The 20,983-nt window shown below is 42.5% G+C and overlaps 1 protein-coding gene and 1 non-coding gene across 2 annotated transcripts; one reads left to right on the top strand and one right to left on the bottom strand.

The window, feature by feature from the left end:
• Positions 1-912: 912 nt before the first annotated feature.
• Positions 913-2,065, top strand: LOC136518700 (ethylene-responsive transcription factor ERF071-like). Its single transcript, XM_066512386.1, has 2 exons — positions 913-1,128; positions 1,221-2,065. Exons 1-2 carry the CDS (start codon positions 1,035-1,037, stop codon positions 1,718-1,720), a joined length of 594 nt encoding a protein of 197 aa, XP_066368483.1. The 5' UTR covers positions 913-1,034; the 3' UTR covers positions 1,721-2,065.
• A 2,232-nt stretch (positions 2,066-4,297) lies between these two features.
• Positions 4,298-4,401, bottom strand: LOC136519198 (small nucleolar RNA R71). Its single transcript, XR_010774758.1, has one exon. It is a non-coding gene; the product is annotated as a small nucleolar RNA R71 (small nucleolar RNA).
• Between the last annotated feature and the right edge of the window lie 16,582 nt (positions 4,402-20,983).

The raw sequence follows: 20,983 nt of genomic DNA, 5'->3' as shown, positions 1-20,983 counted from the left end.
GGGCCCCGTCGCAGCCCACCGTTTGGGCGCCCGGAAAACCAGTGGCGGATCGGGTCTGGGGGGACAGGGACGGGAGACCGCCGGCACCAACACCAAGAACCAAAAAACCCTTTGGGTTGGGTGGGGCCCTTTTCAGCGCGAGACCCCGTTCAACGCGTCGCACCCGTCGCCGTCATCCTGCGCCGGGGACATGTGTCGACTCCGGCGCCGGGCCGTGCGGCTACGGCGCCACTTGGACTTTGCCTCGCGATCCGCGCGCGGCCGCGTGCGTCCGGACACCGGCCTGGCGCGGCTTTTCTGACCAAAGTGAAGTCTGTGTAGCTCCAGTACCGTCACGTCACACATGTCCCTGCTTGTTCAGTTGCTAAAAAGTTTTACAAAAATATTACTGTAGCTATCCCATTAAATCTTACAATCCGTGCCTATAGCATTAAATATAAATAAAAAAATTAATTACATAGTTTAGTTAGAAATTACGAGATAAACATTTTAAACTTAATTAATTTATAATTAAACACTAATTATCAAATAAAAACGAAAATGCTACCCTAACCAAATTCACACCATTCAGGAACTAAACCCGCACGTCCGCAAGCAAGGACTGCCACTGTGCAGCGCACGTGACGCGCGCCTCGTCTTGCATGCTTCTCATTTCATCCGCTAAACTGGCCGTTGGTTTCTGGACTGATTTATACTGATCGATGTTGATTTGTTGAGAGAGAAAAATACTATTAATTGATGGATTTAAGATAGGCTAAGATCAACCAGTGAACATGCTGAAAATATAAGGAGGAGTAGAACTTGTTTTTTTTTAAAAAAGTAGTACTGTATTTAGGGGTACTAACAAAGACTTTGGTGGACCATGATGTGGCTATATAGGGAGTGTTTTTGGCCTTAGGTGGGAGCCCCCGGCCCCAAACCAAAACCACGAAACCACGCACGCTACCGCAGCACTTTTGCCGTCGTTGCGTCCTGCCTACTCTCCTCACCAGTGACAGTGAGTCGCAAGGTTTGTTGCTAGCACTCGATCGACAATGTGTGGCGGAGTCATCATCGCCGACTTCGCCCCCGCCGACGCCCGTCGCCCGGCAACCGACGATACCATCTCCGCCTCCCTCCTCTCATCCGGTACGTTGTATTATGAGTATATATGCATGTCATGGTTACGTACAGGCGTACAGCCATTAGCTAACGACGCTGCTGGTAACCTGTTCTGTCAGGCGAGGACCATCTGGAGCTGCCGGCGGCGGCCAGGCTGCCGGCGCCGGGCCGCAAGACGGCGTACCGCGGGATCCGGCGCCGTCCCTGGGGCCGCTGGGCGGCGGAGATCCGTGACCCGCGGAAGGGCGCGCGCGTCTGGCTCGGCACCTACGCCACCCCGGAGGACGCCGCGCGCGCCTACGACGCCGCGGCGCGCGAGATCCGCGGACCCAAGGCCAAGCTCAACTTCCCGCCCGCCGTGGGCGCCGGTGGCGAGCCGGCAGCCAAGAGGCGCCGGAAGTCCGCGGCGGCGGCCGAGGAGAGCTCAGGCTCGTCTCCGGCGGCGACGACCGTCGTGGCGGGCGGGAGCACCGGCGGCGGCGGAGGAGGAGAGGAGACGCTGCGTGACTGCATGTCCGGGCTGGAGGCCTTCCTGGGGCTGCATCAGGACGCCGAAGCAGCGGTCGACGAGGGTGGTGACGAGGAGGCGTGGGACGCCGTGGACCTCATGTTCGCGTAGGCCGGCTCAGCCTCAGCGCGCGCGTGCCGTCGCTGTGAACGGCCGCCGCGGCGGGGCCGCAGCTGCAGCAAGCCTGCAGCCTGCAGCTGCTGTTTTGGATCCAGTAATATTATAATGTTTCTTCAAGCAGTTAAGCTAATTTCGAGCATTGCTGGTGGTGTTAAGCAATTACTAGTACTGATGCATGTAGTAGCACGATAGGTTTATCTGGCTCTTTGATAAAAATAATTTAAACCAGAGTGCTTAGGAGCTGCCGGCTCTGCTAATTGCACCATAAGCGATAGCCTATTCTAGTAGAACGTGTTACATGCAACATGTATCAAATCAAATGCTTCGGTTAGGGTACTGTATGGGAATCTCATTCAGAATTTCAGATGATTCTGCCGAAACTCTCGTGACACGCTGACTGTTGTTTGATGAATTCAAATCTTTCGCGCGTTCTGTCAAAGAACTGTACTAGTTTGATTTTGTTAGGCGGCACCGGCACGGCAACGATATCGAATTCGCATTCGCAGTCCAGCCATTTCAGTACAACTGACGTATCCTGGCGAATTGGGGGGAAAATTTGACAGACTTTGCTTATGACAGCTCCCTACCTCAAGACTATCTCACGCTTGGCGTATCACAAGAAAAGCTTTGGATCCACCAAACAGAAAAAGGCATTTTCAATGCCAGAAGCGTCGCCCGGCCCAGGTGGCCCAGCCACGTCACCGATCTGTAGGAGTTGCTCCTAAGTCGATCACAAACTTCCATTCAAGGTAGTTTAATCAACGAACAAGATTTGTTCACAGTGGATTCATGGGCCCATTATCATAGACTTGGGAGCTCCCCACCGACTTATCAACTGTCTTACCGTTCGAATTTCGACATGTGCTGTCTTTGTTAACCACCATTGGGAGCCAATCAGAGCTGGAGGATCTAAGAGGTAGTGGATCCAAGGGTCGCCCGGCGCCCCCTAGCGCCGCCCAGCGCCCTAGGTCCTCCACCGACCTCCCTGCTACCTACAAATACCCCTCTCCCTCACTATACACTATGACCATGTTCACTTCACTGAAAAAATAAGCCGAAACACTGTTTCGACTGATTTGTTATGAGCGAAAAATACTGTTCCGGCTGAAAAAACAAGCTGAAAAGTATGGATTATAAGTCAAGCGAACAGGGCCTATAAATAGTGGGTGTGGAGCTCGGTGGAGAAGTGCCCCATTCATTTCCAAGCTCTCCAAGTTTCTCTTAGCTTTATAGCTTAGCATTAGCTATAGAGTAGTAGTCTACTAATGGAGTAGAGCAATAGTGAAGCTTCTCGGAGTCCTAAAGAGTCTTCTAGGTCTGGTATAGCTCCTTTGTAATTCTTTCATTTCAGCATTTAATTTATTCAGTATTTATTTCAATACTTTGTTCTAGTATTGCTTACTTTACTTTAAGTACTTAGTCATTAGTGTTCATCATTAGTGAACTTAGGTGCTTGTTGTTTGGCATTAGTAGCATATGTTATCTTATCATTAGTAGTCTTTCGTTAGTACCGGTTCCACCGTCTGGTTAGGGTGCTTTGATCTCATTTCGTCGGAGCTCGAATCGAAGTGGTAAGCCTATAGATTAAGCGTGGTGCTTAGGCTATTGATTACCTGTGGATACGGCTAGGCCTCCGGATAGATTGTGGTAGGTGGTGACAGCCTTGTCCATCCTCTGTATTCCACCACGATAGGTCTAGTTATTAAATCGTAGGGCTCGTGGCAGACCTTGTCTATTTAACTCTCCTAGTTGGTAGGTGGGCTGTGCCCCAAAGTACTATCGTATTTTTCCTAGTTATTTGTTGACCCTTAGTTACTAGAATGTTATATTGCTCGCTCTCCCACCTAGCTATCTCTGGTTAGTTTGTATTTAGTAGTTAGTTTAGGTAGTTCACACTCATCCTTCACTATTGTTCACCTACCTAGGATCAACTTAAGGCCTTCCTTTAGCAAATCCTAGTCCTATATAAATTCTAAACTTCCGCCTTCCTGTGGGAAAAATATAAATTCGACACTCGGTACTCACCGAGCGAAGTGCTACACGATAGTTCCGTGCGCTTGCGGAATCCTCCAATAGTCGTTAAGAAATATCAACAAGTATTTCTGGCGCCGTTGCCGGAGAAAGCAACTAGCCTCAGATTTATATTGCTAGATTCGTTAGCTAGGTTTTTAGTTGTCCTTAGTAGTTTATCCTTTTTCCTCATATCCTATCACTACCCTACACGATCATGGGCGATAAGTCCATTCATGATTTTTCTGCACCCTCGGCTGCTAACGTAGCCACCGGACCCAATGTTATCAATGGGAACGCTAACTTTGAGCTTAAGCCAACGTTAATTACGATGGTTCAAGCTAGTCCATTCTGTGGGAAAGCCCACGAGGATGCGAATGCTCACCTCCAACATTTCTTGGAGATTTGTAGCACATTCACCATTAAGGGAGTGAGCCAAGAGGCTATATGTCTTCGCCTTTTCCCCTTCTCTTTGTTAGGAAAGGCTAGGCAATACTTGGGGACAAGTGTTCTAACGCTTTCCTAGTTAAGTTTTTCCCCATGGGAAAGACTAATGCTATGCGCAATAAAATCTTTAGTTTTCAACAACTAGCAGATGAATCGATTCCTAAGGCATGGGAACGAATGCAAGAGTATGTCTCTGCATGCCCACACCATAGCATGGAAGGCTGGCTTTTGATCCAGAACTTCTACCATAGATTAGTGCCGTTAGATAGGAGCCATTTAGATGCTGGTGGTGGTGGTGCATTCTTTTCGCTAAGTGTTGCAGATGCAAAGACACTGATCGAGAAGATGGTCTCCAACCAAGGATGGAGCAACAATCGACTCCAACCTCATAAACGAGATATGCATTCAATTAAAGAAATTAACATGTTTGCTGCTAAGATGGATCTACTCGCGAAGCGAGTGGAACATTATGAGAAGGTGAGTGCCCAAGAAACACTCAAAAGCCATGGATTCCCACATGACTTGCAAAGTTTGTGGAGATGTTGGACATTCGGACAATTCTTGCCTCAAAACCCAAGAGGACCTTAACTTCGTCAACAGCGACAACGGGTTTCGTCCACAACATCAAGGCTGGAATCAGCGCTCCAACAACCAGGGAGGTAACAATTATTACTCTTCTTCTCATTTGAATAATTAAGGTAATAATAGTTATGCTTTCTTGAAAGATCTTGTTTATAGCAATGGTAGAATGACTGATAGTATAAATAAGAAACTACATGCTCATGACAAGATGTTGGAAAACATAATTGCTAAATTAGATGAATTTTCTTCTGTCTTAAAGAATCAACTTAGCTTTAATAAGATGATAGAAACTCAATTAGCTCAAATTGCTGCTGCTATCCCATCCTATGAAAAAGATAGTATTCCTGGCAAACCTAAGGGAACCATGGAGACAGCCATCCTTGTTACGGCAAGGTATGACTTCTCTGAGAATGGTTGGGGATTTCCTATTAAGAAAGGCGATCCTAGGAACCCAATCGTTACTTGCTCCATAGGCCCCACACTTTTCATAATGCCATTTGTGATCTAGGGTCTAGTATTAACATCATGTCTAAGGGAACTTATGATAAGTTATTATATACTCCCCTAGCATGAACCTCAGTTTACCTACAATTAGCCGACCGATCTATCTGTTATCTCGAGGGAGTAGCCACTGATTTACTAGTTAAAGTTAGGAGTGCTTATGTTCCTATAGATTTTATGATCTTAGACATGGGTAATGCCGAGGATACACCCTTAATCCTTGGTCGTCCTTTTCCTTAATACTACAAATGCTTGCATATATGTGGCTTCTGGGCAAATTCAATTCCACTTTGCTGAAAGAAAAAAAAATATTTGCTTTTGCCTCTGGACAACCCCTCTTTGATGAGAAACAGGTAAAGAAGAAGCATCCAAAGAGAATTAAGATGAAGAAACCAAAGCCGATTGAAGAGCCAGAGAAACCTATCAAGAAGAAGAAGAATAGAAAGAGATGGAGTAAAAAGAAAGATCCATCCTCAAACTCGTCATCCCCTAATCCTGATCCTGACAAGGCCTCCAAGGTGAAACAAAAGGAAACACCTCCGCCCAAGGACGAATGACCTTGAGCTCGACAAAAGGGTAAGTTTTCTATTCCTTGCATTTATTTACCGCATTTCGTTAGTTGCATCTTATTTAGATTTCCAATAAATTTGCTTTACATTGCATGATAGGTTAGTTGCATTTAGCTACTATATGTTAATAAATAAAGTATGTAGTAGCTAATGCCTGATAGGATAAATATGCATTTAAAGCGACATATAAAAAAATATTTAGTAATAATGAATAAAATTCAGTAGCATCCCTGCTGAATAAGTTATCTACTAGTTATAGGTTTAGCTAGTTATTTATGCATTCTAGTAGTATTAGTTAGTCAATAAAGAAAAGAATCAAAAGAGCCGCCAGAAGACATTCCAACCTATGCAAAAGGCAAGCTTGGGGGAGACGTCTCTCCCCGCTCAGGTATGAAAATCTTAAACCCTCTCTTTACATTCATGTTTGATTTATATTTCAATATCCATGATCATAGAATGTAGAGATGAGTGTCTTTAAATTATTCTGAGAAAAACTTTGCTCTAATATAATGATGATAAATTATTTGGAGATGATGAATAGTTGCTCTATGATACTTTGCAAAATCTTGTTATACAACCTTATACTTCTTAAGTTTTGAGCATGATAAACTTAGAGTTCATCTTAAGTTGAATGCTTTCATGGGTTGCAAATGCTAGAACCAAGAATAGGCTTTTGTGAGATATGTTGTATACCATAATTAGAGTAAATCTTTGAACCTATATGAGGAATGGTAAAGACAACATGGAGTTTTGTTTTGCAAAATGCTAAACTCTCTTGCTAGAAGTTCCTTAATAGTGATAAATTCCTACCAGAGCCAAATAAATATCCACTCATAAATGATAAAGCCACCATAAAAGCTGGTTGTTTGTTTTGAGCTTTTCCAAGCCTTGTTGATCTGAGTAGATAAACTTTTCATGCTTTTTTATCAAGTGTGGCACCTGGTTTTAAGGATAAAACCAAATACACACCATATGTGTGCCTAGAAATTCAATTCACACATATAGCTACAAATGAAGGGGTAATATCAATGATAATGCCTTTATTACATAGCGCATAAATATTTGATACAAAAGACATAATCTCACATTACAGTTTATACTATAACTCTAATCTTCTAGCAAAGCCTCCAACACCATAGAAATCGTCAACTGGTTGATCACAAGCCTAACACCTCTTGAAAAACTCCACTGAAGAACCTCCATCTGGTACCCATCCAGGATTTTGCCAAAGTATTGAAATAAAACAAGCATAAGCTACTACCGCTTAGCAAGCATAACATGAGGGGATGCAAGCTCAAAAGGCTTGCACGGCTGAACTGCGGTAAGCACTTTTAGTTGGTCATATTTTATTATTAATCAAAAGTTGCTAAATTATGCTTAGGCTCCCAAATATGAATAATTAGATATATCAGTAATTTTAATCATAACCCAAATCATCCAAGTAACCAACTATCCAGTAAGGATCCATGCCGCTCGTGACCGTGAGCACAGCTGATATATCAGTTTTACACTCTACAGAGGTTGTACACTTTTCACCATGAGTTGTGTTACCCATATGCCTAGGTTAATTACTCCCAAAACACTTCCAAGGTGAGCAGGCAGGGTACACTACGAAGCTTTTCCCCAGTTGTTCTAATAAGGAGCAGCTGCTAAGGATTCCATCTCCCAAGTGTTATGGAGTCATCTCCAAAAGTGGCACTAATACATGCAGCATAGTACACACCCTGGGGATGAGGCCCATACCCAGCTTGGTATGCCCCTCTTACCCTTTCGGTAAACTGCTACAAACTAGAAAGAGCAAGGTACTAGAGTAAGACCAGAGCCATGTGGTCCTCATGGTTGTACCGCAAGTCCTGGGTTGTCACTTAAAGATGAGTCCTTATGGAGAGAAACTAGAGCACCATAAGATAAGGCCCAATGCTCTAACCCCCTTGGTTCTATGTTGCTAAAAAGCATCTTTTAATACCATGTTGCATATATCTTTAATTGTATTCTTTAATCAATATTAGTTGGAGCAAACTGAGCATACTACCCACATGCAAAACCCATAGATAAATCAAGGACATGATAATCAATATCAAGGTAAGTAGACTCCAAGCGGTTCATTAACATATGCACATGAATTGAGTTTGCATTAAAGTGAATAGGTAACAAGGAGCCTCATATTATACTTGCCTTAATTCAAAGTATCGCTGCTGGTCTTGATCTTCAAAGAGTTGCTCCGATCACCAACACAAAACTCATAGTCTACTCGAGGTAAAACAGCACCACACAGGCATCCATACAATCATGCATAGCAAACAAAAGCTATAGATTAGAACAATACACCAATCAACATAAAATCAAGATGAAAAGTTTTTAAAACGAATCTATGTCTTGCTACGACCGCACAGACGCGAAGATCACAAAAATCGGAGCTAAAACAAAGTAGTTATGAATTAAACAAGATTTCCTATAGTAAAATAATAGATTAAATCTAACCTCAAATCTTAAAAGTTGAAAACCTACTTAATAGTAGTATGAACATGTAGATTATGAAATTACGAACCTAATGCAAGTTGATCAAATCGGAGTTAAAACAGAGATTTTATGGCTAAAACAAGATTAGTGGCAAAACTATAAATAACTGAAAACGTATTTTCAATCTAACCGAAACAAAGTATGCTTTCAAAAGAAGAAAACAAAATCAAGAAAGACGCTATGGACTGCGGGTTACAAACTAAATACATATAAGGGCTCTTATGTAAGGTTACAGGGACGGCGGGTTGAGACTCGAATAATTATAATGGCTTTTTTGCAAATTTCACCGCGAAGGGGTACGGGATAATCTAGGCGGTTGGATCAAGATCGGATGGCCGTGGTGAGGTGGAGGGGGATGTTCGGTCAGAACAGTGGCGCCGACACGGTGGACTCCATTGCCGATGGTGAAAAACTCGCCGGTGGTCTTCGAAAACGGCCTACAGGCCATGGCGGAGCGAACCGAGAGCATAGGGAGCAAGAGGGCGCCACGACAAACCCATCAATGGTGTCGGAGAGGGCTGCGACAGTGCAGGGATGACCTTGGCTCGGTAGGGGTAGCTCAGAGCTTGCTGGGGAACTATGGCGATGTGGTTTCGGTGGTAGAAGGTGAGATAGAGGGCTAGATCGTACCCGAGGGTTGCTTACCTTCTCGCGGAGCTCGGCAAGGAAGTCGTGGAGGCAGAGAAGCGGCGAATCAGTGGTTCAACGGCGGCGGTAGTGCTCAAGCTTGCGGTAGTGCTGTTCTAGGGCACGGGGACACGGCGGACTTGCTCAACTTCAATGGAAGGCGACACGGGGCGCGACTGCTATTTAAGAGGGCAAGGCGGCTTGCGACACACACAAAACGGAGGGGGAAGAGAGGTGAGCGTGGACTCTTAGCCGATTGATGTCTGGCTTGGACATGACGAAGGGGAAGAAGATGCTCTTGATGAGCGAGCCCAGCATGTTAGCAAAACAGGAGTGGATGCACGGGAGAGGAACGGTGCGGCGGGAGACTGGGCCGGCAGGACGACACTGCTGGGCCACGTGGAGAAGAGGAAAGGGGAAAACTGAGTTGGGCTTGCCAGCCTAGGCCAGAAGGGAGGGGGAAGTAGGCCGACGGGGAAGAGAAAAAATGAGCTAGGCCTTCAGGCCAAAATGAGAGAGGGCGAGTTTGTCCTTTTTCTTTTCTTTTCCTTTATTTCAAAACCTATTTCAAACTTGTTTTCAAAGCAATTCAAATCATTTTTGAAATTTTGACCAAAACCACCCACTTCAATAAATTATATGCACCAACATGAATGCACCATCAATGTTGCTAAGCCCTATGATAAATTTTAATTTAATAAAAATTGTTATCCTTCCTTTGTTTCATGTGTACAAAAATTCGAAATTAAATCGATTTAACTACATTTCCAAAGTAGCAAATTTTAGGGTGTTACAAACCTACCCCCCTTAAAATGAATCTTGTCCTCGAGATTCGGAAGATGTTGCCTCAAAAAGTTGCGGATATATTTTTCTCAAATCCTCTTCCCTTTCCCAGGTAGCCTCATCTTCTGTATACCGATTCCACTGAACCTTACACATTTTTATAACTCGGCTCCTCGTAATCCTTTCTACCATCTCCAAAATCTTTACCGAAAATTCCTCATACATAAGATCTTCCTTAGCTGTAAGCTCCTCTAACGGTATCAGCTCCTCTGGTACACGCAAACACTTCTTGAGCTGAAACACATGAAACACATCGTGTACACCTGACAAACTCTTAGGCAATTCCAACTGATAAGCTACTTCTCCATGTCTCTCTAAAATCTTGAAAGGTCTAATATACCTTGGTGCTAACTTTCCTTTCATGTTAAACCTTCTCACACTTCTCATTGGTGACACCTTCAGGTAAACATAATCCCCTATTAGTCTTCTGTCATATAGTGCCTCTCAAGTTTTCCCTGATAGTCTGCACTTGCCTTTCAGCATCCTTGAGAATCTTAGGTCCAAACACTTGACTTTCTCCCGTTTGATTCTAGAACAATAGAGTTCTGCACTTTCTACCATATAGTGCCTCGAATGGTGCCATCTTGAGACTCTTCTGGTAACTATTGTTGTAAGAGAACTCAGCGTAACACAAACTCTTATCCCAACTTGTACCATATTGCAAAGCACAAGCTCTCAACATATACTCTAAGATTTGATTGGTTCTCTCTGTTTGTACATCAGTTTGTGGATGATAAGCTGAGCTAAAGTTCAACTTAGTGTCCATAGACTCATGTAATTTCTTCCAAAAGTGTGATGTAAACTAAGTACCTCTATCTGACATAATCTTCTTAGGAACTCCATGCAAACATACTATCCGTTGCATCTATAATTATGCCAACTTTGCACCTGTATATGTAGTCTTGATCGGTATGAAGCGAGCAACCTTAGTCAACCGATCTATTATTACCCAAATTAAGTCATAACCACTTTGAGTGCGTGGTAATCCAACAATGAAATCTATACCAACTTCTTCACACTTCCACTCAAGTATCTTCATAGGTTGAAGTAAACCTACTGGCCTTTGATGTTCTACCTTAACTCGCTGGCAGGTGTCACATAGTGCTACATACTCGGCCACATATCTTTTCAAACCATACCACCGGTACTTCTCCTTTAGATCTAGGTACATCTTAGTACTACCTAGATGGATAGAGTATGCTAAGCCATGAGCTTCTCTTAGAATCATCTCTCGAATGGACTTTATCTCTGGCACACATATTCTCTTTCCGAATCACACTATTCCTAGATCATCCAATCGAAAACCCAGTGCTTTGCCAATTGTGATAAGCTTTGCTATCTTCTTGATTTTCTCATCTTCCAACTAACCCTTGTGGATCTCTTGTTCAAGTGTAGGTTCCACTTCCAATTCCATTACATTAGCAACTATTCCCAAATTAAGATGCTCAAATTTAGCACATAACTCCTTAGGTAACTGTGTCACTAGAGCTGCATTAACATAGCTCCTTTGGCTCAAAGCATCAGCTATAACATTTGCCTTACCAGGGTGATAGTGTACCTCCAAATCATAGTCCTTGATTAGCTCTAACCAATGTCGTAGCCTCAGGTTCAGCTCTGACTGAGTGAAGATATACTTCAAACTCTTGTGGTCTGTATAGATGTCACACTTATGCCCAATGAGATAATGTCTCCAAATCTTCAATGCATGAACCACAACTGCTAACTCCAAATCATGGGTGGGATAATTTAGTTCATGCTTCTTTAGTTGCCTATATGCATAAGCCACTACTCGTCCTTCTTGCATAAGAACACAACCCAGACCAAGTCGAGATGCATCACAATAGATGGAGAAACTCTTGTTCAGATCTGGTAGTACCAGCACCAGAGCTATAGTCAACCTTTTCTTCAACTCTTCAAAACCAGCTTGGCATTGCTCAGTCCATACAAACTTAGCATTCTTCTTAAGTACAGATGTCATAGGCTTGGCAATCTTAGAAAAACCTTCAATGAACCTTCGATAATATCCAACCATTTCTAGGAAACTCCAGACTTCACTTACATCTTGAGGCAGATTCCAACTCAACACATCACTAACCTTCTTAGGATCCACAGCTACTCCACCGTGAGAGATAACATGCCCAAGAAAAGAGACTTCCTTCAGCCAAAACTCACACTTACTTAGTAATGGGGATGGGGATCCCAATCTTCCATCAGGTAGAGGTAACTATCATTGTGGCGGAGAATGACACACCGATCTGGCTTCAGATCGAAAGATCAAACCCTGCAATTTTAGCACCATGACTCCTCTAGTTATCAACCAAGACATGGATCTAGTTGACCTTGCCAAGAAGGCTAATCCCTGCCTATGCAATGAAGAACACAAGAACAAGAAAGAAAACAACCAAATTGCAGATGAATGATTAATCTCACGAAGTTGGGGTCTCATAAACCGATGAACGATGAAACTATTCTTGACAGATTAATCTAAGAAAAACCCAACCCTAATGGAGTGGTGGCGACTATTTATGAAGACTCTAGGGTCATGCAAAGAACCCTAGATGTGCCCTCTAATGGGCCCAAACATGATACATGGTCCAACAGACCAAAAGACGGTGTCGCAGTACCCTGGCAGATTCTAGATGCTGACTTGTTTCAACGATTCCCATTGATTCTAAAGGGCTTTTGATGTGAGACCACTTGCATTGGCTTCCTTATCTAATTAGTTTTCCATCCATATGTGGATCGTAAAAAAAATGGAGCCCAGACATGCCCGTGTGACCAGTTTTATGACAGACTGGTCCTGGAACCTGAGATGGGCTCCAACTTTAGTTGGACTGGGCCTCCAACTTGTGTTGGTCATCCTTGCTAGTCTTCTCCACCTCTACACCTTTCTCCAAGTTCCTCATGACCCTCTCCTATGTTCCTAAGCAAGATAACATCATTAGGTAATTGTCTATTCTCAAAAGTATGAAAAGGATCGCTTAAGAATGAGCTCACCTCTAAATTGAGTTGACGCATTCGAGCTCGGGTCATTGGACCTTGCATGACGGTTGGAGGATCAGTGGGTACATCCAACGGAGTGATGTCCTCATCATCCTCACCCTCTTGAAACTAAGTCATCCTTGACTTAAGCTCATCTTCTTCTCCAAAATAAGGCTTCAAATCTACAATGTTAAAGGTGGGACTAACCCCGAACTCGGGTGGCAACTCAAGTTTGTAGGCATTATCATTTATTTTCTCAATTATCTTGTAAGGACCAGCTGCTCTTGACATTAATTTAGACTTACGTAGCTCAAAAAATATATCTTTTCTCAAATGTAACCAAACCAAATCACCCGGTTCAAGTTTAATTTCTTTTCTACCTTTACTACTAGCAATTCTATACTTTTCATTCATTCTTGCAATATTTGTTTTAGTTGTTTCGTGCAACTTACAAATGAAATCAGCACGCTCTCTAGCATCACTATGTGTTCTTTCAGTGGTAGGTAAAGGCAAAAGATCAATAGGAGCACAGGGGTTAAAACCATACACTACCTAAAAGGGACTTACCTTGGTGGTGGAAAGTTCCGCCCTGTTATATGCAAACTCCACATGCGGCAAACACGCTTCCCACATCTTCAAATTGTGCTTCAAAATTTCTCTCAACATGGTGGACAATGTTTGATTCACTACCTCAGTTTGCCCATCAGTTTAGGGATGATATGTTGTAGAAAACAACAGCTTGGTCCCCAATTTATTCCACAAAGTGCGCCAAAAATGACTCAAGAATTTTGCATCGTGATCTGAAACAATAGTAGAAGGCATACCATGCAAGCGAATGATTTCTTGAAAGAAAAGGTCAGCAATATGAACAACATCGTCGCTCTTATGACAAGGAATAAAATGTACCATCTTAGAAAAATGATCAACCACCACAAAAATACTACCCCTCCCCCTCTTAGTCCTTGGCAAACCCAACATAAAATCCATAGATATATCAGCCCAAGGAGTAGAAGGAATAGGAAGAGGCATATACAAACCATATGGGTTCAACCGCGACTTAGCTTTTTGACATGTGGCGTACCGAGCCACGTACCGTTCTACATCTCGTCTCATCCTTGGCCAAAAGAAATGTGTGGACAACACCTTCTCTGTCTTCTTGGCACCAAAATGTCCCATCAATCTGCCTCCATGCACCTCCTACAACAACAAAAGACGAACGGAGCCAACTGGAATGCATAGGCGGTTAGCTCTAAACAAAAACTCATCATTGATCATAAACTTATTCTATGTACGTACCTCTCTATAATTCAGCAACATGTCCTTAAATCAAGATCAAGCTCATATTGTTCTTTTATTGATTCAAGTCCAAAAATCCGACAATCAAGTTGGGACAGCAAGGTATATCGTCTAGACAAAGCATCATCAATCACATTATCCTTCCCTTTCTTGTGTTTGATAATATAAGGAAAATATTCAATAAATTCAACCCATTTAGCATGCCTAAGATTCAGATTATATTGAGAGCGAAGATACTTAAGTGATTCATGATCAGAATGAATAACAAATTCTTTAGGCCATAAATAATGACACAATATCTCTAAAGAACGGACAAGTGCATACAATTCCTTATCATACGTGGAATAATTCAGAATAGGGCCATGCAATTTTTCACTAAAGTAAGCAATGGGTTTACCATCTTGCATCAAAACACCCCCAATGACAACTCCACTAGCATCACATTCTAGCTCAAAAGTCTTACCAAAATTTAGAAGTTGCAGCAATGGTGCATGTGTGAGCTTATCCTTCAAAGTGTCAAAGGACTCCTCATGTGCCTTTTCCCAATGAAACACTACCCCTTTCTTCGTCAACTCATGTAATGGGGCAGCAATGGTGCTGAAATCTTTGATGAAGCTGCGGTAAATCCTATAAGACCAAAAAACCTCCTCACCTGTGTGATAGTTTGGGGAACTAGCCAGCTCTTTATGGCTTCAATTTTCATCTCATCCACCTCAATTCCTAGTGGAGTTACAACATAGCCAAGAAAAGAAACTCGATCCGTGCAAAAGATGCACTTCTCAAGGTTATCAAATAATCGTGCATCACATAAAGCATTAAAAACAGCACATAAGTGATCCATATGTTCAACAAAAGACTTGCTGTAAATCAATATATCATCAAAGTAAACTACCACAAAACAACCAATAAAAGCTCTTAAAACCTCATTCATTAAGCGCATGAAAGTTCTCGGTGCATTTGTCAAACCAAAAGGCATTACTAACCACTCATACAACCCGAATTTGGTTTTAAACGCGGTTTTCCATTCATCTCCAAGTTTCATTCTAATTTGGTGGTAGCCACTTCGTAAGTCAATCTTGGGGAAAATTATAGAACCACACAACTCATCAAGCATGTCGTCTAGCCTAGGAATAGGATGACGATACCAAATAGTAATATTATTGATGTCTCTACAATCAACACACATATGCCAAGTTCCATCTTTCTTGGGAACCAAAAGTATAGGAATGGCACAAGGACTAAGGCTTTCACGTACATACCCGTGGTCTAAAAGGTCTTGGACTTGCCGCTTAATTTCCTTAGTCTCCTTAGGATTGGGTCGATAGGCAGCATGGTTGGGCAAGGTTGCTCCCAGAATTAAATTGATTTGATGCTCTATCCCTCTTATAGGTGGCAGCCCCGGGGGTATCTCAGCTAGAAAAATTTCCTCATACTCCTACAAAAGGTTAGTGACAACAGGAGGCACTGAACTAACAATATCATCTAACGAAAACATAGCTTGTTTGCATACCAAAGCATAGCAAATATCATCATCAAAAATTTCAGCAAAGTCACATTTTGTTGCAAGCATAACACCACCCTTCAATTTAATCCCCTCGGCCTTAGAAATAGATGTAGACTTATCCTTTTTAGGTGGAAGAATAGAATTAGTAACTTGCTGATTTTTAGATTGAACATCATTCAAACTAGCAGCTCGTTCTCTATTAGCTTGTACAATTTGAGTAGGGGTCAAAGGTACAAAAGTAATTTTCTTTCCTTTATGCACAAAAGTGTATTTATTACTTGTACCATGGTGTGTAGCATCGTTGTCATGTTCCCAAGGATGACCCAATAAAAGTGAATAGGCTTGCATAGGTACCACATCACAATCAACAGAATCACTCTGCAAGTTTGTGTTACCTTTGCTTTTCTAGAATCATTTAGCCACTAAATATGGTATGGACGTGGGTGCGGGCGTGTGGTCAAGCCAAGCTTGTTGACCAAATCAGAACTCACCAAATTATTGCAGCTACCTCCATCACTAATGACATGTGCTCAATGGTTGCTGATGACGAAGAAAATCTAGAACAAGTTATAGCATTGTAGCTTCTCAGGTTACTGTACTTGTGAGCTGAGCACTCACTATACAATGATGCTCCTATAGGACGTCATGGCTTCATCACCAAGGACTTCGCCGTCGTCCTCATCTGTATCTTTGTCTTCTTCATCTTCAATGTCAGAGGTGCTGATGTAACCATCTTCTATAGCAATGTATGCCCGCTGACTTGGGTAGTCCTTCTACACATGGCCAATTCCATGGCAGTGGTGACACTGAATGCCCAAAGTGTGTCCCATTGATGCAACAGATGAGGCACTCTTGGTAGGCACCTGCAAAGAATTTTTACCTAAATTTGAAGGTCTTGCGAGAGGTGCCTTAGGTGTAGCGGTAACTCTAGAGGCTGCTGGTCGCTTGCTCACTGGTGGAGGTGCCCGAAAAGTGGTTGGCTTAGTCAGCCTCGAAGATGGTGCCAAGCGCGGTGTGTAAGTGGTGCTGACCTTGCTCTTGCTCTGCTATTCACACCCCTGCAATTCCTTTTCTACAAGCATAGCGAACTAAAACAACTGGTTGATAGTGTGAAATTCTTTATAATCAATAATGTCCTGAATCTCATGCCTTAAACCCGAATAAAAACAACAAATGGAATCTTCATTCCCGTCCACAACACTACAACGCATCAATCCCTTTTGGAGCTCACCGTTGTAATCCTGTATAGATTTCTCTCCTTGTTCTAAATGCATCAATTTCTTACGCAAGTCTCTATGATAAGGAGGAATAAAACGATCACGCATAGCTATCTTAAGTTCTTCCCATGTACCAGGTAAAGCATACTATGCAGCTAGCCCATTCCACCAAATAATGGCAAAGTCCTTAAACTCACTAGTAGCTTGTCGAACTCTATGATGCTCAGGCATAAGGTGGGCACTAAGCTTTTGTTCTACTGTCATCTTCCAATCAAGATATCCCTCAGCATCATAATGACCCAAAAAAGATGGTATTGTGAATTTAATCTTAGAATAAGGGTCATCGGGCACACGATGATTATTACCTTGATGGTGGTGGACACCACCCATACCTGTCATGTTGCGGTGAAGACGTCATTGTAATCTTGCTTGTTAGAAGGTTGCTCGATCTATGTTCCCATTGGCATCATGCACCGTGTCTTCTAGCAAGAGACCATCGGTGTTGCTGCCAGAGACATCATTGTTCACTGCCACAAAGGTTTCCAACTCAATAACCTTGTCGGTTAGCGTGGAAATTTGTTTGTCCAATCTCTCCATGCTATTACCAATGTTGAGTTCAATGAGTGCATCAGTGGTGGCCTTCCTGATGGACTCATTCATCCTTTTTTGGGCATTCTCTATAGTAGCTTGTAGTTGCTCTTAGCTAACACACTCGTTGAAATCCTTAGGGCTGTTATCTCTAGTCTGATCACCTCCTGCCATTGTAAACACAAAAATAGGAACAAGCGGTGAAAGTTATCTCTACCAAATGACTACGTGGTTGCAGTGGTGTCACTTTTTATAGCAAGTGGAAGCGTTTTACCAAGCTCTTACAAAGTTCTTACCAACACAAGTAGTGGGCGTACAACCGGTAGCTGGTTCATGATACCTATGAGGCAGTGCTACCAAGATTGCAAGGGCCTTTTTCTATACTGATCTGAAGAATTTGTGGAGCTTGGAAGGCACACAAAGAATAATATGTATATTTGGCACACAAGTTAGTAACAGAAAGTAATGTTGAATTATAGTCCAAAGTATTTATTCTCGTTGCTGGTCTAAAATGTTCTAAGTGCCAGGTGTATGACAAACAAGTATGGTGGATAGCAAGGTGCCAGGTGTGTGACAAACAAGTATGGTGGATAGCAAGAGCAACACAAACAAGGAACCAGATAGTACATGCTAACATAGCTCACTTTGGCCTTCTCTATGTGCTCCTCTAGATATTGTTCCACTTTTGCCCTTATATTTTTTCTCTATTTTTGGGCTGTCGTTGTTTTTTGGGATTCTGTGACTTTTTCTTTTTATTTTTTTGATATTTTTTTCTTCACTTAGGAGCACAAAAGAAGTAACCATAGAAAATATGAGCTTAAACAAGTGAAAGGCATGGCCTGTGAAAAATTCAGAAGACGTGCTCAAAATTGATAAAAAGCTTGTGACCACAAAAAGAGGACCTTGTGACCAGTTTTTGGCCAAAATAAAAATTTCCAAACCTAGCTTTGCTAGGGATGAGTGGATCCAAAAATTTTTTGATTGATTTTGATATATGGAACATTGAAATCCAAGTTCGTATGCGAAAACTAGACTAATTTTGAGAACTGACTCCGAGTTAGAGGACAAAACGGGAACAATGCGTGCAAAATTGGTCACGGTAGCAAGGATTTGATGGAAACGATGGGGAAAAACACATGAACTTGACTCTAACATGACCTAACCAGCAACAAGACCTTGACAAGGACATAAACTCAACACAATAGACTCTGAAACTAAAATATGTAAAGGCTATAGCGCGAAAGGTTGTAGGACAGAAAAAACGAGTATGGCACTGGACTATGGGACGAATGTGAAACGCTAAAAACTAGGGGATAAATGTGAACTTGATGGTATACCTTAGCTCTGATTACCACTTAATGGGGATGGGGATCCTAATCTTCCGTCAGGTAGAGGTAACTATTGTTGTGGCAGAGAATGACACACCGATCCAGCTTTAGATCGAAAGATCAAACCCTACAATCTTAGCACCACAACTCCTCTGGTTATCAACCAAGGCATGGGTCCAGTTGACCTTGCCAAGAAGGGTAATCCCTGCCTATGCAACAAAGAACACAAGCAAGAACAAGAAAGAAACAACCAAATTACAGATGAATGATTAATCTCACGAAGTTAGGGTCTCACAAACCGATGAACGACAAAACTGTTCTTGACAAATTAATCTAAGCAAAACCCAACCCTAATGGAGGGGTGGAGGCTATTTATGAAGACTCTAGGGTCATTCAAAGACCCCTAGATGCACCCCCTAATGGGTCCAAACACGATACACGGTCCAATGGACCAAAAGATGGTGTCGCAGCACCCTGGTATATTCTGGACACTAAATTGTTTCGACGATTCCCATTGATTTCGAAGGGCTTTTGACGTGAGACCACTTGCATTGGCTTCCTTATCTAATTAGCTTTTCCATCCATATGTGAATCAAAGAAAACAAAGCTTGGATGCACCCGTATGACCAGTTTTATGACAGACTAGTCCTAGAACCCGAGATAGGCTCCAACTTCAGTTGGACTGGGCCTCCAGCTTGTGTTAGTCGTCCTTGCTGGTCTTCTCCACCTCTATGCCTTTCTACAAGTTCCTCATGACCCTCTCCTATGTTCCTAAGCAAGATAACATCATTAGGTAGTAGTCTATTCTCAAAAGTACGAAAAGGATCGCTTAAGAACGAGCTCACCTCTAAATTGAGTTGACGCATTTGAGCTCGGGTCATTGGACCTTGCATGATAGTTGGAGGATCAATGGATACATCTGAAGGAGTGATGTCCTCATCACTTAGTTTAGCATACAATTGATATTCTCTAAGTTTCTGCAGAACTAATCTCAGATGCTCTTCATGTTCTGCCTCTATTTTGGAGAAGACAAGAATATCATCAATGAAGACCACAACAAACATGTCGAGATATTCCATAAACACCTTATTCATCATATACATGAAGTACACAGGGGCATTAGTCAATCCAAAAGACATAACCGTGTACTCATATAATCCATACCGAGTAGTAAAAGCAGTCTTGGGAATGTCCGATGAACGAATCCTCAACTGATGATAACCAGAGCGAAGATCAATCTTGGAGAACACACAAGCACCTCATAATTGATCATACAAATCATCAATTCTAGGCAAAGGATACTTGTTCTTGATGGTTACTTCATTGAGAGAACAATAATCCACACACATCCTCTATGTCCCATCTTTCTTCTCAACAAATATAACTGGGGCTCCCTAAGGTGAAGAACTAGAACGTATGAAACCTTTATCATGTAGCTCCTTTAACTGTTTCTTAAGTTCTTCTAACTCATTGATTCCCATCCAATATGGTCTCTTGGCTTTAGGTGCAATTCTAGGTAAAAGCTCAATAATAAACTCAATATCACGGTCTAGCGGCATACCCGACAAATCATTAGGAAAAACATCTAGAAACTCATTAACAACCTTGGTCTTATCTATGGTTGCACCTTCCATCTGATTAACACTACACACCTTTCCTGCTTTTGTAGTTGCCTTGCATATAACTTCTTCTCCTGACTTGGATGTCAAGTGTACTGTACCATTCTCATAGTGGATAATAGCCTTTCATGGATTGAGCCAATCCATTCCAAGAATTACATCTATGCTTGAGGACTTCAGCACAATCAGATTTGCCAAAAACTCTACCTCCCTTATTTCAACTCTTACATTGGGGCACATTAGAGTAGCTTGCATATCTCCACAAGGTGAGTCAACCAACATCTGTTTCTTAACAAAACGATGTGCAATGAAGGAATGTGAAGCTCCCAAATCAAACAAAACTGATGCAGGGCTAGAGTTGACTAGACACGTGCCAAACACAACATCTAGGGCTTGTTGTGTAGATTCTATAATCACATAATTGACTCTGCCTTGCACATGAGTCCATTGTTTATGGTTTCCATTGCGGGATTGTTGCTTGTTCGGCTTCTTTGGATACTGACTTGCATAATGACCGGGTTCACCATAGCATTAGCACTTCTTGCCTGAAGAGGGGATGTTGGGCACACTATCCTTCATTGGGGAGTTGACAAGGGGTTCTTGGGGTGGACTCTGCTTCAC

Source organism: Miscanthus floridulus, chromosome 17, assembly GCF_019320115.1.
Source record: "Miscanthus floridulus cultivar M001 chromosome 17, ASM1932011v1, whole genome shotgun sequence".
Classification (NCBI taxonomy): domain Eukaryota; kingdom Viridiplantae; phylum Streptophyta; class Magnoliopsida; order Poales; family Poaceae; genus Miscanthus; species Miscanthus floridulus.
This window is presented reverse-complemented; position numbering and strand designations above follow the sequence as displayed.

What these genes read in the sequence shown, in the direction of transcription:
- LOC136518700 (XM_066512386.1), top strand. Translation starts at nt 1,035, where the DNA reads ATGTGTGGCGGAGTCATCATCGCCGACTTCGCCCCCGCCGACGCCCGT. An exon ending in CGCCTCCCTCCTCTCATCCG is followed by an intron (nt 1,129 to 1,220) that starts GTACGTTGTATT and finishes CTGTTCTGTCAG; the next exon opens with GCGAGGACCATCTGGAGCTG.